Source organism: Balaenoptera physalus, assembly GCF_965194825.1.
Source record: "Balaenoptera physalus genome assembly, chromosome: 16".
Lineage (NCBI taxonomy): Eukaryota > Metazoa > Chordata > Mammalia > Artiodactyla > Balaenopteridae > Balaenoptera > Balaenoptera physalus.
In genome coordinates, this window is record NC_138898.1 from 76,941,579 (window position 1) to 76,969,381 (window position 27,803).

Genomic DNA, 27,803 nt, shown 5'->3' on the forward strand with positions numbered 1-27,803 from the left:
GTAAGCCACGTGGCCAAAAAAAAAAAAAGTAAATAGTAGATTTTGTTTTGGGGAAAGATTTGAACAAGGATGCTTGTCTTTTGAATAGAATCTTATTGGTTAGAAGGAATTTGGCTGCAGGTAACAGAAAACCAACCAACGGCTTAAACCACAAGATCTTTTTTTTTTTTTTTTAAGGACTAATCCAGGTAACTTTTTATTTTACTTATTTATTTATTTTTGGCTGTGTTGGGTCTTCGTTTCTGTGTGAGGGCTTTGTCTAGTTGTGGCAAGCAGGGGCCACTCTTCATCGTGGTGCGCGGGCCTCTCACCATCGCGGCCTCTCTTGTTGCGGAGCACAGGCTCCAGACGGGCAGGCTCAGTAGTTGTGGCTCATGGGCCTAGTTGCTCCGCAGCATGTGGGATCTTCCCAGACCAGGGCTCGAACCCGTGTCCCCTGCATTGGCAGGCAGATTCTCAACCACTGCGCCACCAGGGAAGCCCCACACAAGATCATTTATTGTTTACTAAATGAGAAATGCCGAGAACGGTGGTATATGGCTGGTTTAGCAGCTTAGTGGTGTCTTCATGGACCCAGGACTTTACCTACTATCCTTAGCTTTTATTTTTTTATTCTCATGGTTATTTCTTCATGGTCTTAAGATGGCTGCTATAACTCCAGGGAGCACACCCATGCTCCAAGCAGGAAGCAAGGGGTTGAAACAAAACACTTCTCGCAAGTCTTTCATTTTTTTCTGGGAAAGAGAGCCCTCCCAGTTGACTTTGATTCAAAATTCATTGGCTCAGATTGGGCCATATGCCCATCCTTAGAGTAATCACTGACAAAGGGAAAAAGGAACTGTGGCTTATTTAGAACAATAATGATGCATCTTCTGGGGTCGGTTTGGGGTGCGTCTTCCCTGGGAATCAAGGGATCTCTGCCAGGTGTCCATAGGATTAATCGGGTTCTGTTAACCGAGAATGGCTGTTGGACAGTAGTGAATAGTTTCTGCCACAACTGCACAGGTATTTCTATAGTAACATGTTTGCAGATTTCTTAAATGTCTTAGAACATAAGAAAGTCAGCAGAATTTTTATTAATATGTGTTAAATAAATATTTTAGCAAAAAAATAATTTTGTAACATTTGAAACCATTCAGAATAGGTGAGTTGAAAGTCTTTGTTAAAAGTGTTCAAACTGATTGAATCACTATTTTCGTGTTTGATGGGAGGTTAAACTAGATAACCTCATAAGATCCTGCCTCTCTGGTTCTTATCTCAGTGACCTTCCATCCAAGTGAGCTATGACATCAGTGGATTTGTTGATGTTTATCTTGTGAATGGCTTGTGCTGCAGCTGGTATAACTCAGTGTAGTACTTGAAGGTCTTTTCTTGCTCATACACCATTGAGGATTTCTTTTTTCCCTCTGAGGGTCTGTATTACCCTACCCCTAGTTAGACTGAAAGAAGTCAGATCCAAGACAGGAGCAGACTGAAGAGGAAGAACCCTTAAGGGAAGAAAATATATAAAGTTAAATATTTTTGATTCCCCTGGGTTGATCGAAACCCTGGCGTAAAACTTGATCTTTCAACTACCACAGGCTTCCAGTGCTGTGTTTTTCCCACTCCAGTTTATAGCTAGCTTCCTGTACCCCTTCATATCTCTTTAGGAAAGTTGCAAACGTTGGCAGTGCTGTTGCGACAGCTCAAGGCAGAGGGCCACCGGGTGCTCATATTCACCCAGATGACCCGAATGCTGGATGTGTTGGAGCAGTTTCTCACCTACCATGGCCACCTCTACTTGCGTCTGGATGGGTCTACTAGAGTTGAACAGAGACAGGTAACCCAGGCATCTCCGGCCCTTAGAGGCTCGCCTCAGCTCTGTCTCCTTTTTCCAGGGCTCAGAGTCCCAGGAGGGGCCCCCACTAAGCCTTGGTCTGTTTTTGGGGATATGTCTCCCAATACTATCTTTTTTTCCTTTTCCTCTAGGCCTTGATGGAACGATTCAATGCAGACAAACGCATATTCTGCTTCATCCTTTCAACTCGGAGTGGGGGTGTGGGCGTGAACCTGACGGGGGCAGACACTGTTGTTTTTTATGACAGCGACTGGAATCCTACCATGGATGCTCAGGCCCAGGATCGCTGTCACCGAATTGGCCAGACCCGAGATGTCCACATATATAGGTATTGCCTAGTCTCCCCTTACCTTACTTTCCCTTTGCTAATAGGGTTTTATTGATGTATTTGGCTGTTTATACATGTCCTTTATCACCCCCTAGGCTTATCAGTGAACGGACAGTGGAAGAGAACATCCTAAAAAAGGCAAACCAGAAGAGAATGTTGGGAGACATGGCAATTGAGGGGGGCAACTTCACCACAGCCTATTTTAAACAGGTACTAAGATCTTCCAGTCTGTGCAAGAGAGAACTGCTATGCCTGTAGGAGTTACTGCTGCTTATTAAAAAGGATGCTTTGGCCTCCACAGATCTGCCTCTTCAACCAGTGGTACTTCTGATACTACTAAGAGTTATCAGCTTCATAGCTATAGACCTGGGACCAACATTCCGTTGGCTCTGACACTTCTCATATGTTCTTTCCAAAGCAGACCATCCGAGAGCTGTTTGATATGCCTCTGGAGGAACCATCTGGCTCATCTATACCCTCTGCCCCTGAAGATGAGGAAGAGACTGTGGCCAGCAAGCAGACCCATATCCTGGAGCAGGTGAAAAAAGAGTGGGCAGGGACTTCACCGGCCATCCCGTGGTTAAAAGACTCTGTGCTTCCACTGCAGGGGGCATGGGTTCGATCCCTGGTCGGGGAACAAAGATCCCGCCGCAGAAAAAGAGTAGGCAGTCCCTAGAGTAGAGCTAATGGTTGCAGTGTGTGTCGTCTCTCAGTCTTTTGAGTTTGTCCAAGGGGAAAGAACTATTTCTGCTGCTTCCCAGATTACAGTTGGCCTTTGACAGTTGTGAGTAGATTGCATATTGGTTCACGTGATTTCATAGATAGAAACACAGGATATGGAGTCCACGGTTCTAGGTTTGAACTCCAACAGTGCTTCTTTTTTTTTTTTTAAGCAACTTCGTTATGGGCCTGTTGTCTTATTATTATTATTTTTTAAAATAAATTTATTTATTTATTTTTGGCTGTGTTGGGTCTTCGTTTCTGTGCAAGGGCTTTCTCTAGTTGCGGCGAGTGGGGGCCACTCTTCATCGCGGTGCACAGGCCTCTCACTGTCGCAGCCTCTCTTGTTGCGGAGCACAGGCTTCAGATGAGCAGGCTCAGTAGCCGTGGCTCACAGACCCAGTTGCTCCGCGGCATGTGGGATCTACCCAGACCAGGGCTCGAACCCGTGTCCCCTGCATTGGCAGGCAGATTCTCAACCACTGCGCCACCAGGGAAGCCCCAACAGTGCTTCTTAATAGTGTTCGTTAAGCCACATCCATTTAATCTTCTGAGCCTCACTTCCCACTTTTCTGAAATGCTAAATTAGAAGGAAGTAACTGAAGGTTAAATAGCATAGTGGATGTAAGAAGTGCATTGTATATGGTGTAAAACTCATTTCCCAAACATTAATGCATACTAGAATCACTTGGAAGGCTTTGAAAAAGATTGATTCCTGGGTCCCATCTCACAGTCTACTTAAATCATGATTTTGAGTGGTGAGGTCTGGGCATCTGTATTTTTTCAGAAGTAGACAGATGTTTAGGAACTATAGGTGTGGATTATCATGGAGAAATTTTCCCCTACCAAGTGCCTTCCTCTCATGCTGTAGGCTACTTCCCTCAGTGACTTTGGTGTGATCTCCCTGGATATTCATCGCAGGGGAATGATCATATGTTAATCTGTTGTCATGACGCATCTCAGTGCAAAAAAGAATTGTGGATTATTTTGTATTCAAAACTTCTGGGATTGCTTTTTTAAAGAGATTTGAGGCTGACTTGAATAGAAAGTAAGTGGAACTAGAGGTCTCTAGAACAGTTATTTTGTCCCTGGTGGCACTCCTGGTTGAATCTGTTCCATCCTATGTGGACCACTGTGTTGCTTTGGTAATTTTGGGGGCCCAGAAGAGAGTTGAGTTCTGATTTAAATCTGGTTTGGTGTAAACGCGGCCTCAAACATTTGCCAGAATCAAATCACAGGATGTAAAGTTCTTTAATTCTCATGGTTTTTCTTCCCCACACCCTCATAGGCATTGTGTCGGGCAGAGGATGAAGAGGATATCCGTGCGGCCACCCAGGCCAAGGCTGAACAGGTGGCTGAGCTTGCAGAATTCAATGAGAATGATGGGTTTCCTGCTGCTGACGGAGAGGAGGCTGGTCGGCCTGGGGCTGAAGATGAGGAGATGTCCCGGGCTGAGCAGGAAATTGCTGCCCTTGTAGAACAGGTCAGTGTTGGATCCACTAGTTCTCAACCTCACCCTCCACAGCTCCTTCCTCTGGACTCTGCGACCTTCTTTCTGTCTTCTCTGGTGAAAATAATCAAGGGTGATGGGCCCTGGGCACCAGGTCCCTATGTTCATCATCGCTGCTCTTCCCCACAGCTGACCCCCATTGAGCGCTATGCCATGAAATTCCTGGAAGCCTCACTGGAGGAGGTGAGCCGAGAGGAGCTCAAGCAGGCAGAAGTGAGTATGGGGGTGGGGATAAAAGTGGAAAGTGGCTGCTTTCCACCCACTTCCCATGCCGCTTGCCTCCCTCTGACCACTCCTTGGGCTCTGTTTTTGGTAGGAGCAAGTGGAAGCTGCCCGCAAGGACCTGGACCAAGCGAAGGAGGAGGTGTTCCGCCTACCCCAGGAGGAGGAGGAGGGGCCAGGGGCTGGGGATGAGGTTTCCTGTGGGACTGGTGGAGGCAGCCACCGGCGCAGTAAGAAGGCCAAGGCCCCCGAAAGGCCAGGGACTCGCGTCAGTGAGCGTCTTCGTGGAGCCCGGGCTGAAACTCAAGGGGCAAACCACACTCCTGTCACATCCACGCATCATACCCGCAGCACCTCCACACCCCCCCGCTGCAGCCCTGCCAGGGACCGAGTTCCCCGGCCAGCGCCTAGGCCTCGACCCACTCCAGCTTCAGCTCCTGCTGCAATTCCTGCCCCAGTCCCTGCCCCAGTCTCTGCCCCAATCCCCATTTCAGCCCCAAATCCAATAACCATGCTTCCTGTCCATATCTTGCCTTCTCCTCCTCTTCCTTCTGCACAGATTCCTCCCTCTTGTTCTTCTGCCTGTACCCCTCCTCCTGCCTGTACCCCTCCACCAGCTCATACCCCACCTCCAGCCCAAACTTCTCTCTTAACTCCTTCCTCCCCTCTCTTGCTTGGTCTACCTTCTGTGCCCATTTCCCCACCAGTCACCAACCTCCCCTTGGGCATGGGGCCTGAGGCAGAGCTGTGTGCACAAGCAATGGCATCTACTGAGTCCCTGGAGCTGGCTGATATGGCCAGTTCTGAGACTTCCCCAATTACTCTTGTGCCCCCTAAGGATCTGTTGCCAGTTGCTGTTGAGATCCTGCCTATGTCAGAGAAGAACCTTTCTCTCACCTCTTCTGCACCTAGCCCAAACCTGGCAGCTGGCAGCGTCCCCAACGGTCAAGAGCAGGAGGTGCCCGAGCCTGCCGAGGCGACCATCCTCTCAGTGCTGCCTGATGGTGAGGAAGTGGCCACGTCTCTGAGTGAGAGCAATAGGCTGGAGCTCCCACCCTCAGCAGCATCTGATGAGCTACTTCAGGAGCCACTGGAGGCTGACAAGAACTCAGAAGAGCTGGTGGAGGCCCAGACCCCAACGTCTACCCCAGAGAAACCACAGGAACTTGTTTCAGCTGAGGTCGCAGCCCCATCAACCTCATCCTCGGCCACCTCCACACCTGAGGGTCCTTCGCCTGCCCGGCCCCCTCGGCGTCGCACCAGTGCCGATGTAGAAATTAGGGGTCAGGGGGCTGGTCGGCCAGGGCAGCCTCCAGGTCCCAAAGTGCTTCGCAAGCTGCCAGGACGGCTAGTGACTGTGGTAGAGGAAAAGGAACTGGTGAGGCGACGGCGACAGCAGCGGGGAACTGCCAGCACCCTAGTGCCTGGGGTCTCTGAGACTGGTGCCAGCCCGGGAAGCCCATCTACCCGCAGCATGTCGGGGCCAGAATCCTCACCTCCCACCAGTGGTCCCTGTGAAGCTGCTCCCCCGTCCACACTGCCCACCCCAACCCAGCAGCCCTTCATAGCTCGCCGTCGCATTGAGCTGGGGCTGACCGGTGGGGGCAGCCCAGAAAATGGAGAAGGGGCACTACTTGCCATCACCCCTCCTGCTGTGAAACGTCGCAGGGGGAGGCCCCCCAAGAAGAACAGGTCTCCAGCAGATGCTGGGCGAGGGGTGGATGAGGCACCTTCATCCACCTCTAAGGGAAAAACCAATGGGGCTGACTCAGTCCCTGGGGCTGAGACCCTTATTGTTGCGGAGCCTGTCCTGGCACCCCAGCTTATTCCTGGGCCCCAGCCTCTTGGACCCCAGCCAGTTCATAGACCCGAGCCTGTCATCCTATCACCTGTGGAGAAAAGAAGGCGTGGGCGGCCCCCTAAGGCCCGAGATTTGCCCATTCCTGGGACCATTTCCTCTCCAGGGGATGGCAGCTTAGAGAGCCGGACACAGCCACTCCCGATACCGCCACCCCTGCCACCACTCCCACCACTCCTAGCCTGTCCCACTGCTACTGTCGCCAACACTGTCACCACTCTCACCATTTCAACATCCCCACCCAAGCGGAAGCGGGGCCGACCTCCCAAGAATCCGCCATCACCTCGGCCCAGCCAGCTCCCTGTCTTGGACCGCGACAGCTCTTCTGTCCTTGAGAGCTGTGGATTGGGGAAGCAGCGGCAACCCCAGGGCCAGGGGGAGAGTGAGGGTAGTTCATCTGATGAGGATGGAAGCCGCCCCCTCACCCGCCTGGCCCGCTTACGTCTTGAAGCAGAAGGAATGAGGGGACGAAAGAGTGAAGGGTCCATGGTAGTAGCTGTAATTCAGGATGATCTGGATTTAGCGGATAGTGGGCCAGGCGGGTTAGAATTGACACCTCCCGTGGTCTCATTGGCTCCAAAACTGCGCTCGACCCGGCTGCGTCCAGGGTCTCTAGTTCCCCCACTAGAGACTGAGAAGGTGCCTCGCAAACGGGCAGGAGCCCCAGTTGGTGGTGGTCCTGGGCTGGCAAAGCGGAGCCGCCTGCAGCCCCCAAGTCCCCTGGGGCCTGAGGGTTCAGTAGAGGAGTCTGAGGCTGAAGCCTCAGGTGAGGAGGAGGAAGGGGATGGGACCCCACGGCGCCGGCCTGGCCCCCGCCGGCTTGGTGGGGCCACCAACCAAGGGGACCAGCGTATCTTGCGCAGCAGTGCCCCTTCCCACTTGGCTGGCCCTACCATTAGTCACAGAGGCCGAAAAGCCAAGACGTGAGTGGGCTGCCCCTCTTCACCTAGGCTTTCTGCCATGGCCCCTCTCCCTCCATGACCAGGCCTGGCTCTTAACCACTACTTGAAGTCTTTTGAGGGGGGAATCCTCCAGGGAGACATAGGGGCCTTCTCCCTTCTTTCCACCAAAGTAGGGGGTAGGCAACTGGTTGTCATGGAAACGGGGCTCTTCACATATCCCCTTCCCTTCCACCCCACATGGCTGGGCAGTGTTAAGGGTGGCAAGATAGTCTTTGTCCCCACCCCCTTGTACTTGATTTCCCCAGCTATCTTTCACAGCCCCCCACCCTTAGGGGAAGGGGGAGGGGCTTCTCTCTACAATGAGTTTTTTTTCTTTTTTTCTTTTTCTTTTTTTTTTTTTTTTTTTTAAGAAGAAAAAAATAATAAACTTAGTTTCTGTATGAGCATCCGCGTAAGGAGGCTTCTGATTTTCTGGTCTGGTGGAGGGTTGGGTGGGAACTTGGGTATCATTTTTCTCTTCTCTCTTGCTCTTGCTAAGACCCTAGTACCTGATCTCTAACTCAGAATTATGTATCTTTGAGGCAGAAATCTCCACGCAAGAAGAGGGAAGAATGGCAAATCTTATCTGGTAGGGTACCTTTCCCTAAAGTTTCAATTTTAAGTCATTCAGACTCATACTTTTCCTCTCCTCCCTTCTATTCCCTTGGTTGCTGGACTTTCCTTGGGAGCTATCTGATGCCTCAGACTTTTCCCTGCTTTAATCCCTCTTGCTCAGGTGCTTTCACTCCCTTTCCAGAAGGCAGGCATTCTACCTCCAGTTACTCCATCTAGCCAGACTGGTTTGAATCAGCCACACCCCCTTCTGAGCTTCTGGGGCTCTTCGGATGGTGGCTGGCCACCCAACCCCACCCCTGGGCTTGGCTTGGAGCCCTGAGTCAGCTCCATCTCCACCCAAGCCAAATCAAACCTGAGGCAGGAGCCGAAACTCACAGTTCCTCAAGGCCTATAGCCAGGTAAGAGTCCCCGTTTTTACATTTTCTCTGATCTCAATTCCCTGGACCCTCTCCTTGTGTTCTCCCCTGATGACTGTACTGTTTACCTCATCTCAGTTCTTTCCTCATATCCATTCTCCTGCAGCTTTGTGGCACATATCATTCTTGGCTCTTGTCTTGCCTCTTCTCTTTAACCTTTCCTATCCTTTGTTACTTGGGTTCTGAGAACTGCAAATGTTTTCATTTTGTCTAGGGTGAAGGGGAATGGTTGGGGATGAAGGTAGAAAGGCAGTTTGATGCCAGGGCTCTGAGGGCTTGGGAAATAGGGAGATGAGAAATGATTAAGTAGGGCATCATTATGCAGGTTTCTGTGTGGCTTATGGGGTCATTTGGACTCGGTGTTAATCTGATTGTATTGTATGACCTGGGTAAAATGGAGAGAGGAGGTGGAAGGGAGCATAGCAAGGGAAGCTCTGATTTGGGGAGGGTGAGGTGTTTCTGAAGGTGAGTTTCCTCAGCTACAAAGAGAGCTTAGATGGGTACTTTTCCCCTCCTTTCCCCCATCCCCAGGACTATTTTCACATGAAATGGCTGATTTTCTTAAAGTGGAGTACAGGACCTAGGATGCCATTCTCTGATTCCTCCTTAATATTTGAGGGCAGCCTCTAAGGAACTTCAGGGCCCTTTGAAATACAGTTTAAAATCACTGAATTGGGTAGTCTCATACTCCTAGCAGTTTTTGAGATTCTGTGTTTTTCTACTGCCTCTCAGCATGTACCTGTCATTTTGCTTTTCCCCACTTGCCAAAACAGTAAGTAATACAGATAATGCTACATTCACACCAGCTTGCCTTTAAAGACTGGGAACCTTAGGCTGAGGAAAAAGGATTCCAGACACACATTTCCTCTCAGTCTATGAGTCACTAGGGGAATTCCCCAGGTAAGGCAGCATTCCTGAGAGTTCGACTAGGCCACGACATGATCAGAGAGACGGGTAGAGTCTGAGCAAGACTCTACCAGTGGTTCAGTTGTTGGGCTTACAAGTATCTTGACTGTATCGCCCACAGGTTATGGAGGACGAGGAGAAGGCAGTGGAGAGCTTGGTGAGCAACACGGAAGCTGCTCGTTCTCCATCCCCCATTCGCTGCTGCTCGCTCCGCCTCCGCTACTTGGCAGCTACTAGCATTATATGTGGCTGCTCTTGCCTGGGAGTCGTGGCCCTTGTGTTTGCCATCAAGGTGAGGAAAGCAATTCCTATGGGAGCAGGGGTGTGGGTGTAGTAAGGCAATGGTTCTGTATACCTGATCTATCTACATTGATCAAACAATAAGTACCTGCCAGAGTCTGGCTGTGGGCCTGGTGCCAGAAATAGGAATAAGACATGGTTCCTGCCATCAAAGGGCCCACAGTCTAGCAAAAGAGATGGCTGTGAAAATAGGTAATTATTAATGGAATACAGCTCATCAGTACTATGATAGAGGAAGCACAGGGTATTCCAGGAGCTATGTATGTGTATGTATATGTATGTAAGTACATGTACGTGTATAATAGAGTAGGTGACAGGAAAGGCATCCTAAGGGAGTAAAAAGAAAGTAATCTTAAAGGATGAGTGAATAAGGGTAAAAGTGCATTCCAGGCGAAGGGAGCACAGGCAGCCTATACAAAGGCAACCTGGACTGTTAGTTCAGCATGACTGAACCAGTAAGGAATAGTGAGAGATGAAGCCAGAGGATCCAGATTCCCAAGAGCCTCCAGTGCTGTGCTTAGGAGTTTCAGCTTTATCTGGGAAGTACTGGGGAGCCTTTCAAGGATTTTTGCAAAGGAGAATGACATGGTCAGATTTGTGTTGCAGTAAGGTCCACTCTCAAGGCCTATAAAGAGGAAGAATGGGAAGGGGCAAGACTCAGGGCAGCCGAGCAGTAACTAGAACAATGTATAGGAGTTCAGAAGAAGCTATGAAGTTTTTGAGAGGGCTTCACCATTTCAAAACATCTAACAGAAACCGCACGTGTACCTTTTGGAATTTCCTCGACCCTAGTTGTATTTTTATCAAACTGTTTTCTTATCATAATTTCTGGGTTTCATTAGGGCAAAATCATAAAAAGAATCCTTAATGAAAAAGATGAGGCCCATTGGGCTAATGAGAATGGAGTGCTGTTTGGTTGGACATGAGTGAAATACTCCAAGATTGCTCACTGTTTCTTGCCAAGAATTCCAAATTCTGAATGAATCTGAAATGAGAAAAGGATGGGGAATAAAATGAAAAGTATTTTCCCATATGTGATCTTCTGAGCAAACAACAGCCGTCCTGAAAAGGAGGCAGAGCAGAGTGGGTACCTTACTTTGCAGTTGAGACATGAGAGTTAGAAACTGGAAAGGGAGGTGGAGGGTTTGGGTGTGAGATTTTGAGCCAAGACGAGGATATAGGATTGGAGTGGGGCAGTGGGCATTTTGGGGCAGAAGCAGGGGGAGAACCTAACCAAAAACCTGCCCCCACAGGCGGAAGAGCGGCATAAGGCAGGCCGGTTGGAGGAGGCAGTGCACTGGGGGTCCCGGGCCCGGAGGTTCATCCTGGCCAGCTTTGCCGTCTGGCTTGCTGTCCTTGTTCTGGGCCCGCTGCTTCTATGGCTGCTCTCCTACGCCATCGCCCAGGCTGAGTGACCCTGGCTGGCCTTTGCTGAGAGTCAGCCGAGACATCCTGGATCCTGCAATGCGGCATTGCTAGGGTCTGGTGCCAACAATGGTACTTCCTGGCTGGAAGGATGGTGCCTCTCTCAAAGGGCTTTGGAAGAGAGAGGCAGCAGCTGAGACTGATGAGGGGAGGTCAGCCTGCTCTGTTCTTTCAGTGCCCACCATCCCCTATTCCCCCCAATCTCCTCCATCCTAGGGGCCTCTAGGAGGTGGGGTTGAAGCCCAGGCCTGATTTTATTAGTATTTGTTTTGTAATAAAAATCTTTTTTAGTGGCGAAATGCTCCTGTCTAATTGTTTTTCCCCTGCTTTTCCCTGGGCCCTTAGTGAGAGCCAGACTGGACATCTGACTGATGGCAGAAGCCTGCATCTCCCCTTACCTAGGAGCTTCAAGAGGAGGAAAGGATTTTTTCCCCCCTTTTCCTTCTTCTTCTGGAAGTTTCCCTTCTTGGAAAGACCCAAGCTTCTCCCTTACCTATCAACAGAGACCCTTAGGCCACAGAGGAAAAGTCATAGCAGCAGCTACTAGTTATTGAGTGCTTACTATATTCCAGGCTGTGTGCTAATAAGCATTTTATATTTCTTAACTTCTTCAGTCCTCAAAATCACTCAGTAGTAGGTACTACTGTTTTTATTTTATAGTTGAGGAAACAGGCACAGATTATCCAAGGTCACACAGCTAGTAAGTGGCAGAGCTGGAATTCAACCTAGACAGTTCCAGAGCTGAGAGAGGAGTGAAAGGATTGGATAATAGCAACCACCACCCTGTATGTAGAAACTTGTATGATTATAATGAATTTTCATATCCTTTATCTTGGCCTTGTGATAATATTTTAAACATTTTTAAAATTGTGAGGTACATAAAGCAAAATATCCAAAACAGAATATACAGCTCAATAAGTTAACACAAAGAAAACATCTGAAAAACCACCATTCAGTCAATTTAACCAATTTAACATTGCCAGCACTCCAAAGCCTCCTTTATACCCTTTCCAATCGCTACACCTTCGTTTCTTCCCAGAGGTAACTTTCTGTTTGTTACCCACAAGTATTCTGACTTCTAACAATGTAGTTTAGTTTTGCCTGCATTTGAACACTATATAAATGGAATCATATGTATTCTTTTTATGTCTTGCTTCTTTTACTTAACATTGCTTGTGAGATTGATCAATATTTGGTGTAGCTGTAGTTTTCATTACTGTATTGTATTCCATTATATGACTATATTACAATTTACCCATTTTCTGTTAGTGGACTTTTGGAACGTTTCCCATTAGGATATTATGAATCATGCTGCTTTGGACATTCTTGTACATGTTTTTTGAAGTACATGTACCCTGGGAATGAAATTTTGGGGTTATTTCACCAGCAGAGAGACCAAAAGAGCACCTAAAGGAATTAGAGATGTTGCACACTGAAGATTAAAGGGGAAGGAGGGGCACATGATGGTTGTTTTCAGTGTTCCAAAGTGTTTCAGGAAGGAAAAGTGAAGGGAATCCATTGTTGGTCCAGAGGTTAGAACTACAACAATGGGTAGAAGCCATATAAACAGCAGTGGTTCTGCTGGGGAGCCTGGGGAGCCTTAAAAAGTAACTTATGCCTGAGCTTTACCCCCTCAGAGATTCTGATTTAATTTGTGTGAGGTGCTGCCTGGGCATCAGGATAACTCATTTTAGAGAGATTTTTTACAAAAAATTTTTAAAGCTAGTATTTGATTAATTAGCAGCTTCAGTTTAACTAGAATATCCCATTTCCCCAAACTGATTACATGAGGTCTTGCTATTTTTTAACTCTTTATTTTGAAAAAATTTCAAATCTATAGAATAACAGTACAATGAACTCGTGTACTCTTACCTAGATTTATAATGTTTAACACTTCACCACATTTGCTTTATATCTTTCTAAATATACATAATTGTTACTGCTGAATCATTTGAGGGTAAGTTGAAGGCCCTTCATCTCTAAATACCTCATGATCTATATCTCCTAAGAACAAGGATATTCTCTCACATAACTACAGTACAATTATATAATTCAGAGAAGTTAACATCAGTACAATATTATCTTCTAATATATAGTCCATATTCAAACTTGCCAGTTGTCCCAATAATGTCCTGTATAGCAATTTTGCTTTAGGGTCCAGTGTGGGAACACTTAACTGCATTTAGTTTGTCATACCTCTTTAGCATTCTTCAATTTTTAGTAGGTCCTCACCCTTTCTTTTTTTGTCTTTCATGACATTTTTGAGGTGAGGCCATTTGTAGAATGTCTCTCAGTTTGGGTTCTTATGACTGAATTCAGGTTATGCATTTTTGGCTGAAATATTACATAAGCTGTATGTCCTCAATACATCACATCGAGAGGCATATGTCAATTTGCCCTTTTACTGGTGGAGGTAGCATTGACAACTTGATTTTAAGGTAGTGTCTGTCAGATTTCTGCAGAGGTAAAGATACTTTTTTTCCTTTGTAATTAAAAAGTTATCTGTATAGGGACTTCCCTGGTGGCGCAGTGGTTAAGAATCCGCCTGCCAACGCAGGGGACACGGGTTCAAGCCCTGGTCTGGGAAGATCCCACATGCCGTGGAGTAACTAAGCCCGTGCGCCACAACTACTGAGCCTGCGTGCTGCAACTACTGAAGCCTGCGAGCCTAGAGTCCATGCTCTGCAACAAGAGAAGCCACAACAGTGTGAAGCCCATGCACCACAACGAAGAGTAGCCCCTGCTCACCACAACCAGAGAAAGCCCGCGTGCAGCAACAAAGACCCAACGCAGACAAAAATAAAATAAATAAATAAATAAATAAATAAATTTACCAAAAAAAAAAAAGTTATCTGTATAAATACCTCAGCAAATTTTTACCAGTAAATTTAATGCCCATTTTGCCCAAGTCATTTATTCTGACGCTTACAAAATGTTGATGATTTAACTTTATCATTCTTTCTATACTTATTAGTTGGCACTCTACTATAAAGAAGGTCTTTTTCTCTTTATTTATTTACAATTTTTAGTGTCAGTATGGTCTCAGATTGTTTTTAAATTCAATTTGTTATATCCATTACTGTCATTAGCCTTCTTAAATTGTTTTGTTGAGGTATAATTTACTTACAGTAAAGTACACAGATCTTATGTGTGCCGAATGGTGAATGTTTTTACACGAACACACCTGTGTAATCACCACCTAGGTGAACAGAACATTTCTAGTACATCAGAAGGCTCCCTCATAGCCCTCTCAGTCTCATTATCATTTTTGTCCCTGATTTCAACCTGGTTCTTGTGTCTAAGTCCCCATCTTTCTTCACTTGCTTTCTGGCACAAATTATTCCAGGCTCATTTTGTACTTTCTCTGCTCCAGCCTGGGAATTGGCCATTTCTCCCAAGGAGCCATGGTTTCTTTTATTGAGGGCTGTTACTTTGAAATCAGTATCTAGACACTAGCTTTGCTCACTCTGCTGGGGCATTATTGCTTCTAGGCCCTTTCAGAGGTTAGAGCTAGAAAATATCTAATTTTATCTAAAGTAATTTCTTAAAATCATACCTCCAATTTCAATCAATCATAAGGTGCTCTCCTTTCCCTATTCCAGATTCCATATTCCCACAGTAAGAATCTAGGCTGCCAACTACATCAATGTTTATTCACTTGCTCAATTTCAAAATAATTATCCCATTATGCTACCAAACAACAAGTCTACTAAGTAAAGTACAAGATTTCTTTGCAACTATTTTGTCTTTAGGCTAATGGTATAAGGTCAAAGTACTCTGTTAAAAAGTTACTTGGATTCGTTTTTCTCCTCTTACATGCTTGCAATCCCAAAGTGACATTTCTAAGATAGAAGATTAAATGAATTCATTCTCTGCCTCCTGGAACACAACCTCCACAAGGGTAGGGACCTTATTTTTTTTCATTGCTATTAGTCTAACTCTTAGACGCTCAACAAATATTTGTTGAATGAGTAAGTGAATGCCAGGGTTGAGCTGTGCACTGAGAAGATTTATGAAGTGAGTCGCTCCTGGCAGAATCTCATAACCTGGTAGGCTTCGAACCAAGTGTGACATTCCCCAAGGCTTTCGGGAGGTGGTGGTGGAAGACTGGGAAAATGTATAACCCCAGATGGTGAGCACTAGGGCTTTGGAGGTATTCAAGAGTCGGAGCAGCCACAGGACGAGAAAGCCTCTTCTGGCTGACGGGCCGTGGCTCGTACAAGCTCGTACCAAGTAGCCAAGTTGAGGTCCAAGTTGCATGCTCTGCCCTTCAAAGCAGGCGCTTTGGACTAGGCTGCTAATATTTTTAAAAGCCGAATTCAGATAGAGATTCTGAGAGACTGAGGGGACCATGCCCAAGTCCGGGAGTCGGAGGCGCAGCGAGTCCCGCGTACCGGCTACCCGGAGGTCACACTTACCGGTAAATCTAACTTCCGGGTCCCGTTCCAGGTCTCCAGCCCCACTGGTCAATAAGCTCCGCCCCCTGCTGGCCCCAGCAGATGCCGTGCCCTGATTGGCCGTATCTGAAGCCCCGCCCTAGCGTCGCAACCTCAGGTAACTCCGAGCTCCAACTCCCGCGCCAGCCAGCCTCGGGACTGTCGGCTTCTTATTGGACTACCAGTTTCCAATCGGAAGGGTGTTTGAACCTCAGTCTTCGGGTGGCGCTGGCCATTGGCGGACAGGATGGGGGCGGGGCCTGAGGTCTTCGCCGGCACTGCCTGTGGCTAAGGTAAGGGACAAGAGGCGAACCCGGCGACAGGGCGGCCTCGCGTCGACTCTGACTTCTCTCCCCGCCCCCGCGGGTGAGCCCGCGCGAGACCCCGCGCCCCCTCCCAGCGCCCGCCCAAGTGCGCCTGCGCAGCAACAGCCACCAGTCCGAGTACCCCTTCCCCTCTTCCTCCGCACCTTTTCCCTTCCTCTCCCCCGCCCCCCTCCCTGCCTTGCCATCCCGTCCCGAGCCCTAAGGCCCTTTCGTGGGGTCTCCCTAGTCCCTGTCCTTCCCCCACCCCGTCCCCATCCCACAGGATCCTGGCTCCCCAGCCGCAAGGGCTGCGCCTCCGCGAGCCGCGATGTTCGTCCTCTCAGAGCCTGTGGGCCTCCCTGCCTTCACAGCCCTCCGTTTCCTCCACACAGGCCCCCACCTACTTCAAAATGACGCTGGACGTGGGGCCGGAGGATGAGCTGCCCGACTGGGCTGCGGCCAAGGAGTTTTACCAGAAATACGACCCTAAGGACGTCATTGGCAGGTGAGCCCACGGCAGGGAAACAGAGGTCCAGAGAGGTCAGGTCCTAGCCAGGGTACACAGTTCCCTCTGAGGGGTGAAGAGTTCTAAATGGGAAGGGTCAGTGGTGAGTGGAGGAACATTTGGTGGCTAGACTCTTATTCTGGGTCAGCCCCCATTTTTTCACGAATTCATTCATTTATGTGTTCAACAAACATAATTCAAGCACCTACTGGGTGCCAGACACAAAGGTAGATATGGGGAGGGTAGAAGAGATGTTTATGCCCTGGAGGTACTCCAAGTGATGTGACTGAAGGAGACACATGAACGTATAAAAAGTATCAGGCTGTGTAAAAAGTGCTGCTGGGTCTCAGAAAACCACAGCTTCTCAGAAGTGGTGATATTTGGGTCTTGAAGGATGAGTAGGAGTTCAGCACACACCAAATAGAAGGAAGCCGTCACCTGTAGAGGCAGTGGCCGATACATTTATTCATCAAGGTTTCCTAAGCATGTACAATGTGCTGGGTGCACTGTGCTAGGCACTGGAGATGTAAGGCCCACACCTTAACATCTTACAAGGTTTCTGTTCTCCTGGAGTTTATGTTCTAGTGGTAGAGAGAGACAGTAAACACGAAAACAAGTTAAAGTTCAGTGTAAGTGCTAGGGAGAAAATAAATAGGGTTATGGAACAAGAGTAATTAATGGAGCTGAGACTTGGACGATGAGAATGAACAGGTCATGAGCTGAGGCAGGATATATTCCGAGCAGAGGGAACTGCCGTGTGCAAAGGCTCAAGATAGGAAAGGGCCTATTCAAGCAATAGATAGAAGATCATAATGACTAGAATGTTGTAAGAGTGGGAAAAGGTGGAGGAAGTTAAGTTGGGGAGGTAAATAGAGGTTGGATTATGTAGAGCCTTGGGCCAGGATAAGGAATTTTTTTAGAAATAAATTTATTTATTTATTTATTATTTATTTTTGGCTGTGTTGGGTCTTCGTTGCTGCCTCGGGCTTTTCTCTAGTTGCGGCGAGTGGGGGCTACTCTTCGTTGCGGTGCACGGGCTTCTCATCACGGTGGCTTCCTTTGTTGCGGAGCACGGGCTGTAGGCGTGTGGGCTTCAGTAGTTGTGGCTTATGGGCTCTAGAGCGCAGGCTCAGTAGTTGTGGTGCACGGGCTCAGTTGCTCCACGGCATGTGGGGTCTTCCCGGACCAGGGCTCGAACCCGTGTCCCCTGCATTAGCAGGCGGATTCTTAACCACTGCGCCACCAGGGAAGTTCCAGGAATTTTTTTTTTTTTAAGCAGATATTCATATTTTTAATTTTTATTTATTTATTTATTTATTTTTGGCTGTGTTGGGTCTTCGTTCCTGTGCGAGGGCTTTCTCCAGTTGCGGCAAGCGGGGGGCCACTCTTCATCCCGGTGCGCGGGCCTCTCACTATCGTGGCCTCTCTTGTTGTGGAGCACAGGCTCCAGACGCGCAGGCTCAGTAGTTGTGGCTCACGGGCCTAGTTGCTCCGCAGCATGTGGGATCTTCCCAGACCAGGGCTCGAACCCGTGTCTCCTGCATCGGCAGGCAGATTCTCAACCACTGCACCACCAGGGAAGCCCCAGGAATTTTTTTTTAAGATTTTTTTTGATGCGGACCATCTTTAAAGTCTTTATTGATTGTTACAATATTGCTTCTGTTTTATGTTTTGGTTGTTTGGCCGCAAGGCACGTGGGATCCTAGCTCCCCAGGGATCGAACCCGCACCCCCTGCATTGGAAGGCAAAGTCTTAACCACTGGACCGCCAGGGAATTCCCTAGGATAAGGAATGTAAAGTTTATTCTGGTGATACTGGTGGTTTCCAGTAGGGTAGTAATGTGATCTGATTTACATTTCTGTGATTTGGGGCCTAGGAACCTAATCTTTCTATGCCTCAAAGTTTCTCCATTGTAAATGGGAGAATTAGAAAAAGAGCCTACCTTGTAGGTTGCTGTGAGGAAGGAAAGAGTTAACATGATACTCTTAGGACACATCCTGGCACATGGTGAGTGCTCAATACAGATGTGTTATTACATTTAAAAAAGATCATCTGGCTCTTATGTGGAGAGTGGATAGGAGAGGGGCAAGAATGGAAGCATAGAGACCAGCTAGGAAGCTACTGATTCATTCAGGCTAGAGATGGTGATGGTTTAGACTAGAGTGGTAGTGGTAGAGATGGAGAGAAGTGGATAATTTAGGTGATGGCTTGAAGGGAGACTTGATACAATTTCCTGAAGGATTGGATATGGACCACAAGGGAAAGGGAAGAAAACAAGAATAAATTCTAAGGTTTGGATTTGAGTGCTTGAGTACCATTTACTGAAATGAAGAAGACTGGGGAAGATCAGTCTGGAGGGAGGTGTGAGCAAGTCAAGAGTTCCACCAACTGGAGCTGTCCAGTGGGCATGTGAGTCTGGAACTCAAGCAAGAGCGCTGGGCTAGAGCTGTTAACTTGGGAGGCATCAGCATATAGATAGTAGTTGGCAAGAGAAATGTAGAGTAGTGAAAGAGGCCTAGGCTCAGACCGTGGGGCATGTCACCATTAAGGAGTTAGAGAAGGAGGGGCCAGCAAGGGAAACTATAGAGATGCCATCTGTGAGTTAAAAAGAAAAACACAAGAGTATGTTTGGAACTTCCCTGGTGGCTCAGTGGTTAAGAATCTACCTGCCAGTGCAGGGGACGTGGGTTCGATCCCTGGTCCAGGAAGATCCCATATGCCACAGAGCAACGAAGCCCGTGCGCCACAACTACTGAGCCTGCATTCTAGAGCCCGTGAGCCACAACTACTGAGCCCACGTGCCATAACTACTGAAGCCTTCGCGCCTAGAGCCCGTGCTCCACAACAAGAGAAGCCACGACAGTGAGAAGCCCGCACACCGCAACGAAGAGTAGCGCCCCCGCTCGCTGCAACTAGAGAAAGCCCGCGCGCAGCAACGAAGACCCAACGCAGCCAAAAATAAATAAATAAATTAATTAATTAATTTAAAAAACCACCAACTTTAAAAAAAAAGGAAGAGTATGTTTCTGGAAGGTTGGCGTGGTCTGCTGTGACACATGCTGCTGAGGCCAGGAAATCCAATGGGGTGTGACCATTAGATTTGTTCAGACTTCTTTTAGATAGCACATGGAGATGTCAAAAAGGTTGTTGGAATCAGGAATTCTGGAGAGAAATCAAGGCTTGAGACAGCGTAGCAGGAAGCATTTGCACATAGTTGGTATTTAAAGCCCCTGGGGGGAATCCCCTGCGGTCTAATGGTTAGGACTCTGTGCTTCCACTGAAGGGGGCATGGGTTTGATCCCTGGTCAGGGACTAAGATCCCACATGCTGCGCGTGGCGTGACCAAAATTGAAAAAAAAAAAAGCCCCTGGGTCTGGATGGAGGTCACAGGGAAGAGAGAATATTGGGAAAAGAAGAGAGCTGAGATCCAAGTCCTGAGATGCTGCAAGGTTTCAGGACCAGGTGAGGGAAGATGCACTGAGGCTAGGAAGAGCCCTTAGATAAAAACAGTGGTTCCACTGCCAAGGGCACAGAAGGACCAGTTTTGAAGAAGGCAGATCAGAGAGTAGGGTCCTTATCATTTCATTCCAAGATTACTGTGGTAGCATCATCCCTCGTCTCTCTCTTCTACCTTTTCCCTCTTGTTTTTCCTGCACAGTAAATTACCTGCACACTCTAACTAAATTACTTTTTCCAGAGTACCAATTTCAGACCTGAAGCTTTAAAAGAGCTGGAAATTGGTGATAAGTTATAAGTCACTGAAACAAAGGTTGAAGAGCAGGGTTATAGCCAGGGATGAGGCTGAAAAGAGACTAAGAAGTTGGTGAAGGCCTTGAGTGACAGATGAAGGAATTCGGATTTGATTTTTATCTTGTAAGTAATAGGGAGGCAGTATGGAAAGAAAACAAGAATTTTGAATGCATTCCACAGGTAACTGTAAGGTTGAAAGTATTAGGTATCATTTAAAAAGAGGACAGTTGCTTTAGGGGTACTGCTGAGGAATGAGGGGACACAGAACTTAGTAAAGAATTTAAACGGAAGTTTTTAAGCAGCGAATGACACGATTGGGGCTGTTTTAAGAAGCTAGTTCTCAAAGCAGTGTGGCAGATAGGTGGCAGTGGTTGAGATTAGCAGCAGGGAGAACAGTTAGGAGACCACTGTGGTGGTGGGGATGGAGTACTAGGAAACAGATTTGAGAGATAATACAAGATGGGCTGGACTGGTTGGATGTGGTAGATTGTGGAGGAGAGGGCGAAGCCAAGAATGGCACCAGGGTTTCTAGTTTGGGAGTCGGATTGAATGGCATTGCTATTAATTGAGATCAGGAATTGAGGAGCTAGTGTCGGGAAGATGAAGTGTTCAGTGGTCATGATGACAGTGAGAGGTCTCTAGGATCCTTGGGAAGCAATTCATTCAGTAAGATGTGTTGGCCTGACATCTGGGGGAGTTCCCTGGTGGCCTAGTGGTTAGGTTTCTGGGCTTTCACTGCCATGGCCCGAGTTCAATCCCTGGTTGAGGAACTGAGATCCCGCAAGCTGTGTGGTGCCGCCAAAAAAAAAAAAAAATGGCTGGGGGCGGTGGGGTAGACAATCTGGGCATGAATGTTGAAGTCATGGAGGTGGATAAGATTACTGAGAGTGTATATAGCCTGAGAACAGGGCCAAGGATGGGATCCTGGGGAAGTCTTAACATTTAAGGGGTGGGCAGAGAACAAGGTACTGGGGTGCATCAGTAGGAAGAGTTTGGACTTTGAAGACCCAGGTTTCCCATGTAGATAGTCATGACACATAGTAGGAAGGCTTAATTAAAAGGGAATGCTCCTACAGGTAGGGGCTTCCCTGGTGGCACAGTGGTTGAGAATCCGCCTGCCAATGCAGGGCACATGGGTTCGAGCCCTGGTCCGGGAAGATCCCACGTGCCAAGGAGCAACTAAGCCCATGCGCCACAACTACTGAGCCTGCTCTCTAGAGCCCACGAGCCACAACTACTGAAGCCTGCCTGCCTAGAGCCCATGCTCCGCAACAAGAGAAGCCACTGCAGTGAGAAGCCCGCGCACCGCAATGAAGAGTAGCCCCCGCTCGCCTCAACTAGAGAAAGCCCGCGTGTAACAACGAAGACCCAATGCAGCCAAAAAAAAAAAAAGAATAAATAAAATAAATAAATTAAGAAAAAAAAAAGGGGAATGCTCCTACAGGTAAAATGCTATAGGATACCAGCGAAGGGAGTGACCCCTCCCTCCTGGAGAATAAACAAAGAATTGGTAGACGCAGCATTCATTTTGGGCCTTAAAGCAGGGATTCTTTGCTCTATGACTTCAAAGGATCTTTGACCAACCCCCCGCCCCGAAATAATAAAAATGTTGGATATATGTGGCAGAGGTCTCCAGCTTTCCACAAATTCTCAGAGGTTCATTAAAAGATGAGTAATAATTAGACCAGGGACCTCAAACTCAGGTGCCCTTAGTAGTTGGGCAGAAAATGAAAACTGTGAAGTGACCAAGAGTAAAAGAGTAGGAAGTGGTGAGCATTGTGGCAGCTGGAGCGTTCTTGTTCCAACTAAGGTATGTGAATTCAGACTTGTAAATAACAATGCACTGACCACAGTGTAATATATCTGTGGGCTGTGTTTGCCTGGAGGGTCAATAGTTTGCATCCACTGATTGAACCAGAGATGTGGGTGACAGGCATTTCAAGCAAAAGGAGTTACATAAAGGCAAGGAGGCCCTGGGAGCACAGCAGTGAGGTTATGTGAAGGGCAGCCAGGGAAGCAGCATGCGAAATGTGGTATGAGGTCAGATCCTGGAGAGATTTGCACCTTAGCCTGAAATACTTGTAGGGTCACACAGAGTTGGTGACAGAGCCCAAGCAAGGAGATCCTTGTCTAGGACTTTGTCTTTTTTTCTTTTTTTCGGCCGTGCCATGCGGCTTGTGTGATCTTAGTTCCCCAACCAGGGATCGAACCCGAGCCCTCTGCAGTGGAAGCGTGGAGTCCTAACCACTGGACCGCATGGAATTCCCTAGGACTTTGTCTTTACAAAGCCAAATGGGCTTTCCTGTCTCTACCTCATTAACGCCTTTCAGCATCCCTTCAAGATATTGTTGGCTACATTTCAGAGCAGGTGAAGTGGAAGCCCAGAGACCTTATGTCAGTGGGTCACTTGGAGGTTAATTAGTGACAGATTTGGGGCCTAAACCAAGATCTCCTACTTCTCAACTTTGGTCTTCTGGTCAGTGGCCCAATATTTATTTGGAGCCTCCTTCACTTGAGGTATTGTAGGGGAACTTTGGGATTTAGATGGGGTAACTGGAAGTGGGTAAAATCTGGAGGGAGCCTTCCCACTTTCTCCTTGTGGGGTTCTAGGGCAAGGGGCAGGTTCTGGGGCCCAGTGCCTAGGCTCACCCATGGAGGGAGTGGCAGAGACTGGAACCCAGGACCCCTGCCTGCCTGCCCTATGAGCTTTGTGTAGCACCTTGCTGGGTGCACAGGTTGCTTGCTGAGGCTACTGTGAAGCTCCTGCAGGCCAGGGTGAGCTCCTTGGGAGTTCGCCCTGTTGTCTAAATGGGTTTCCAGAGCCTGGCGTAGTGGGTGTGAGGCTGCCGAGGCTCTACTCTGCGTGGAAATGAGAGAGTACGAGGCCCTGACTTGTGTGTTGTCTGACTCTGGCAGAGGAGTGAGCTCTGTAGTCCGCCGTTGCGTTCATCGAGTTACTGGCCGTGAGTTTGCGGTGAAGATCATGGAGGTGACAGCTGAGCGGCTGAGTCCTGAGCAGCTGGAGGAGGTGCGAGAAGCCACGCGGCGAGAGACACACATCCTTCGCCAGGTCGCCGGCCACCCCCACATCAGTGAGGCTGCATTCCCTGCTCCTGTTAGCCCTGCCCACGGCCCACTTCCCCCAGCACTGCCTCCACGCCTCTGCTCCCTTACTCCTGGCTCCGCTGCACCTCAAAGTGTGGCCAGCCTTTGGGTCCCTACTGCCTCCTTTGGTTCTCCTTCCTTCCCAGTAACAGCCCACTGCTGCCTCAGGGTGGAAAAGGCCCTTTAATGTGCATCTGCTCCTTTCCATCTCTGTCTCTCCGCCTTTCTGCCTCTTTCCCCAGTCACTCTCATCGATTCCTACGAGTCTTCTAGCTTCATGTTCCTGGTGTTTGACCTGTGAGTATCTCCCGGCCCCAATCGAGAAGCCTCCTCCTCACCTCCATGCATGGACCCAGCCTTACAGCACAGTGGGCTGAAGACCACCCTGCTCACACCTTCCTCTGCTCCCGCTCAGGCCTGCCTGCCAGCTCAGGGCTCTGGCCCTTCTCCCTAGGTGCCCAGATTGAGGCAAGTTCTTCAAGAGTCATAGTGACCAGCTAAGTACAAAGGGTCTTCATGAGACCCTGTTTTAGGAGGAGAGTGTTCATCCGTGAGCTGACCACTTATAAACAGACTCTCCCTCACCAGTTGCCCGGTGTTCAACACCCTCCACTGGAGTCTCTCTCTGCCCATCAGTTCTTTTTCTGGTCGGTCTAAAGCTGAATGTCAGATATTATACAGTGCTATAATGCAAACCAGTTGCAAAGGTACTTCAAAAGAGAATGGTTTGGATACCAGATGTTTAAGAGAGGCCCTTGGAAGAAATTTACAGTCTTCAGACAGAAATGACCCTCTGCAAGAGTCGTGGGGAAGTGGGAAGTATCTGTTACACCACCATGCAACTTTGCGGAACCTGATGTGTTCTTTATTTCAAGGATTGACGCAGAGTTGCAATTATAGCCTCAGTTTTTAAAGACAAGATAAAATAAGCAAAATTCAAAATAAAGTCCCATTCAACTTTCTTGCTACTATTAACTGTAAAATTTTGGTCCGTGGTCTAAATAGATTCACTTCAAAAGGCATTTTTTGAGTGTATTCTCAGATAACACAGACTTCCTGTAAGTGATTATTATCACAAGGCACTTATTCTTGCTAAAATAGCCCCCTTGTGGCACAGTGCAGATATTTCGACGGCCACCCTATTGGGCCAAAGTGCCCCTGACATCCGGTTCACTCTTGGAGTGCTCTGTCTCGAGACCCTTTCGTTTGTCTACAGAGGGATCTCTTTACTGGCCTTTTCCGTGGTATTTTCTGTGAGCACTGGCTTCTTTTCTCAGCTGCCACTGTGAGGTGCACCTATCTCCCAACCCCTCCTATCCCTTAGGATGCGGAAGGGAGAGCTGTTTGACTATCTCACAGAGAAGGTGGCCCTCTCAGAAAAGGAAACCAGGTAATGGCTGAGCCTGCAGCCCCTGGGATGAGCAGGGGTGGGGCGGGGCAGGGAGAAGCAAAGGAGACTGTGCCTCCCTCAGGTCCATCATGAGGTCTCTGCTGGAAGCAGTGAGCTTTCTCCACGCCAACAACATTGTACACCGAGACCTGAAGCCTGAGAATATTCTCCTAGATGACAATATGCAGATCCGACTTTCAGATTTTGGGTTCTCCTGCCACTTGGAACCTGACGAGAAGCTTCGAGGTGAGGGGACCTGGTACCCTGAGAGGCTTGGGAGGGAAAGAGGCTCAGGCCTGGGGCTGGTTGGCTGGGTCTGAGAACTGGGTCCCAAGTACCAAGGAAAGGAAGGTCATTGAGCGCTTGCCAGGTCCCCACTGGGTGCAGAGCCTTGTGTGCAAATCAATGTGGGCTTCCTGACCTGGAGGCAGACAAGTGAGCAGATCATGGCACACAGCAGGCAAGGGGCCATGCCAGGAAGGAGTACCTGATTCAGCTGTAGGGACCCACAGAGGAAGGGGCTTGGACCTCGGCCTGGGGAGGCTGGGCTTGTCGCAGGAGGAAAAAGAGGGAGCGAGGGATAACAGGGCTCAGCTGTGCCTTTGGGGTCTGGCGGAGGCAGGTCCACAGTGTGCTGCTTAGGTGCTATGAGGAGCCTGGTGTGGCGCGACAGCCCTTCTCACCTGGTGCCCACACATTTGTTGTGACAACCGTTTCTAGTGCAAGTGGAAAACTAAACAAAGTTCAACTGTGAGACTCCTCAGAGCCTTTAATATACTACTTCCTCTCCTTCAGTGGCTCTGCATTGGACTTACTAATAGCTAACATTCACTGGGCACTTATTGTGAGTAAGGCACCACGCTGAGTCTACATGGCTTATTTCTCTAGAGCCTCTCAACAGCTCTGAAATAGTATTTGTGTCTCTATTTTATAAGTGGGCTTAATGAGGTGAGGTGACTTGCCCAAGGTCACGTAGGTGTGATTTGAACGTGGGCAGTGTGACTCCAGAGTTCATGGTCTTAATCTGTGGACTTACACATCTTCCAGATGCTGTGCTTTGTGTCCCTTTGGGCTGCCACATACACTTCCCTATTCTGAATCATTTCTGCCCCTGCCCACTCCAGCCTCTCCCTTGGCTTGGATAATTCAACTTTTACTTTAAAGCTCTATGTCAGGTTAGAGCCCTTGCTTTTTGCTCTTATATCTCCCCCACTTCATGATACCTGTCTTACTCTGTTATTTGTTTGCTTTCTGGTAGGTGGTGAGCTTGGTAAGGGCACATCAAATTCACCACTGTGTCTAGTGTGGTGCTTGGCACATGGTAGGCGTTCAGTAAATAGTTTGAGTTGGAATGAATTTCCCAAGAGAAATTCAATTTCTCAATTCAGGCCTGTTAAGATCTCTTGGAAGTGTGCCATGGATCACAGTTTGGAAATTGCTGGGATGGAAGAATTGGTGCCAGAAGAAACTAAAAATATAGGATTAGATCAAGTCATGGAGGGCTCTGTGCTGTAGGAATCTAGACTTGATCCTGAGGCCATGATGGGAAGCCAGGGAAGGGTTTTAAACAAACAATTTACCCAGAATGTGCCTTAAGAAATCCCATATTCCTACTCATTCCCCTTGGTTGAGTGGTGGTTCCACTAACCGCAGTAGAGATTATAGGAGGAGGAATAGATTTGGGCAGAAAGGAATGCAGAAGAGATTTAAGTTTTGTTTTCTATGTGTGTATATATGTAAAAACGTGATAAAAAGTTGTGTAAGGAGTGGGTTGGCTGGAGGGTTGGGGGAGGCAAGTGGTACAGTTGGATAGCACCTTGAAGTCAATCTAAAAATCAGGTTTTCCCAGGAAGGCCACCAGGAGCCTTGGTGGGTCCTTGAATTGTTCAGCAGGGCTAGGGTGTAATATCGAGACTTGGCAGAAGGCAGGCAGGAGCAGAATGGGAACACTTGGGGCCCTGGTGGTGTTGAAGCTCCAGCAGAGGTCTGGTGTTAAGGGTCCTTGAGGGGGCTGTGACATCCCATCAATCTCAGGCCTCTCTCCCCAGAGTTGTGTGGGACTCCAGGGTATCTAGCACCAGAGATCCTTAAGTGCTCCATGGATGAAACCCACCCAGGCTACGGCAAGGAGGTCGATCTGTGAGTTTCTGGTCTCCCCCTTCCCTCCTCCTTCGTGTAGTGTCAACACATTCGCTCACCTAGTCCTCCCTGCCTGTGGTCTCTTTCTCAGCTGGGCCTGTGGAGTGATCTTGTTCACACTCCTGGCTGGCTCACCACCATTCTGGCACCGACGCCAGATCCTGATGTTACGCATGATCATGGAGGGCCAGTACCAGTTTAGTTCACCTGAGTGGGATGACCGTTCTGACACTGTGAAAGACCTGGTGAGCTGGGGCCATGAGAGGGCAAGGAGGGAGGCCCAAGAGCTGCCCCTCATGCTCTGGCATTTCCCGTAGATCTCGAGGCTGCTGCAGGTGGATCCTGAGGAGCGCCTGACAGCTGAGCAAGCCCTACAGCACCCATTCTTTGAGCGCTGTGAAGGCAGCCAACCCTGGAACCTCACCCCCCGCCAGCGGTTCCGGGTAAGCCTGAGAGTGTCAGGGTCTGGGCCTGCTCCTCTGTCCCATGATTCTTCTTGTGGTGGATGTGCCAGTGGAGCTCACACTGCCCCCTTTCCCAGGTGGCAGTGTGGACAGTGCTGGCTGCTGGACGGGTGGCCTTAAGCACCCACCGTGTACGGCCGCTGACCAAGAGTGCACTGTTGAGGGACCCTTATGCGCTGCGGCCAGTGCGGCGCCTCATTGACAGCTGTGCCTTCCGGCTCTATGGACACTGGGTGAAGAAGGGTGAGCAGCAGAACCGGGCAGCCCTCTTCCAGCACCGGCCCCCAGGGCCTTTTCCCATGATGGGCCCTGAAGAGGAGGGGGACTCAGCTACTATCACTGAAGACGAGGCCATGCTGGTGCTGGGCTAGTACTTCAGCCCTGAGGAATCCCAGGAAGTAGAACTCTCCAGGAGGAGGATTTTTATCATTCCAGCTCCTCTGGGCTCTGGCCTCAGGCCCCCGCCATGCCTGGCCAGGCCCGCCACTGATCAAACTATCATAGAGACCAGCCCTGTACACCTACCCCCACTGGCCAGGGCTTTGAGATCAGAGCTGAGGTGGAAGAGAGCCACCCAGAGTGCTATGCCTGGCCTTATCCATGCTGCCTGTGCCACGTATGCAATAAAACCTGCTACACGCCAAGGAGAGCCAGCGTCCTGTGTCTGGTG

At 48.7% G+C, this 27,803-nt stretch overlaps 2 protein-coding genes across 9 annotated transcripts in view; both read left to right on the forward strand.

Annotated features, from left to right (window-relative positions):
* Window positions 1–7,832, forward strand: part of SRCAP (Snf2 related CREBBP activator protein) — a 33,407-nt gene extending 25,575 nt beyond the window's left edge. For all 4 annotated transcript variants that reach the window (XM_082429473.1, XM_082429474.1, XM_082429475.1 and 1 more), the window contains 7 exons: window positions 1,650–1,819; window positions 1,969–2,165; window positions 2,261–2,375; window positions 2,584–2,703; window positions 4,174–4,368; window positions 4,525–4,608; window positions 4,712–7,832. In XM_082429473.1, the coding sequence (XP_082285599.1) occupies window positions 1,650–1,819; window positions 1,969–2,165; window positions 2,261–2,375; window positions 2,584–2,703; window positions 4,174–4,368; window positions 4,525–4,608; window positions 4,712–7,402 (3,572 nt within the window). In that variant the 3' untranslated portion in view covers window positions 7,403–7,832. The remainder of the gene's footprint in view (window positions 1–1,649; window positions 1,820–1,968; window positions 2,166–2,260; window positions 2,376–2,583; window positions 2,704–4,173; window positions 4,369–4,524; window positions 4,609–4,711) is intronic.
* A 426-nt stretch (window positions 7,833–8,258) lies between these two features.
* LOC309645036 (phosphorylase b kinase gamma catalytic chain, liver/testis isoform) lies at window positions 8,259–27,782 on the forward strand. 5 transcript variants are annotated; one of them, XM_082429546.1, is made up of 11 exons: window positions 8,259–8,390; window positions 9,436–9,606; window positions 16,173–16,285; window positions 22,952–23,127; window positions 23,383–23,437; window positions 24,465–24,530; window positions 24,613–24,776; window positions 26,579–26,669; window positions 26,761–26,914; window positions 26,987–27,112; window positions 27,211–27,782. In XM_082429546.1, exons 2-11 carry the CDS (start codon window positions 9,439–9,441, stop codon window positions 27,502–27,504), a joined length of 1,407 nt encoding a protein of 468 aa, XP_082285672.1. In that variant the 5' UTR covers window positions 8,259–8,390; window positions 9,436–9,438; the 3' UTR covers window positions 27,505–27,782. The 5 variants fall into 5 exon arrangements, with proteins under 5 accessions (XP_082285672.1, XP_082285671.1, XP_082285670.1 ...); XM_082429544.1 differs by lacking the exons at window positions 8,259–8,390; window positions 9,436–9,606 and adding an exon at window positions 15,663–15,768; XM_082429542.1 differs by lacking the exons at window positions 8,259–8,390; window positions 9,436–9,606 and adding an exon at window positions 15,762–15,841.
* Window positions 27,783–27,803: the final 21 nt, after the last annotated feature.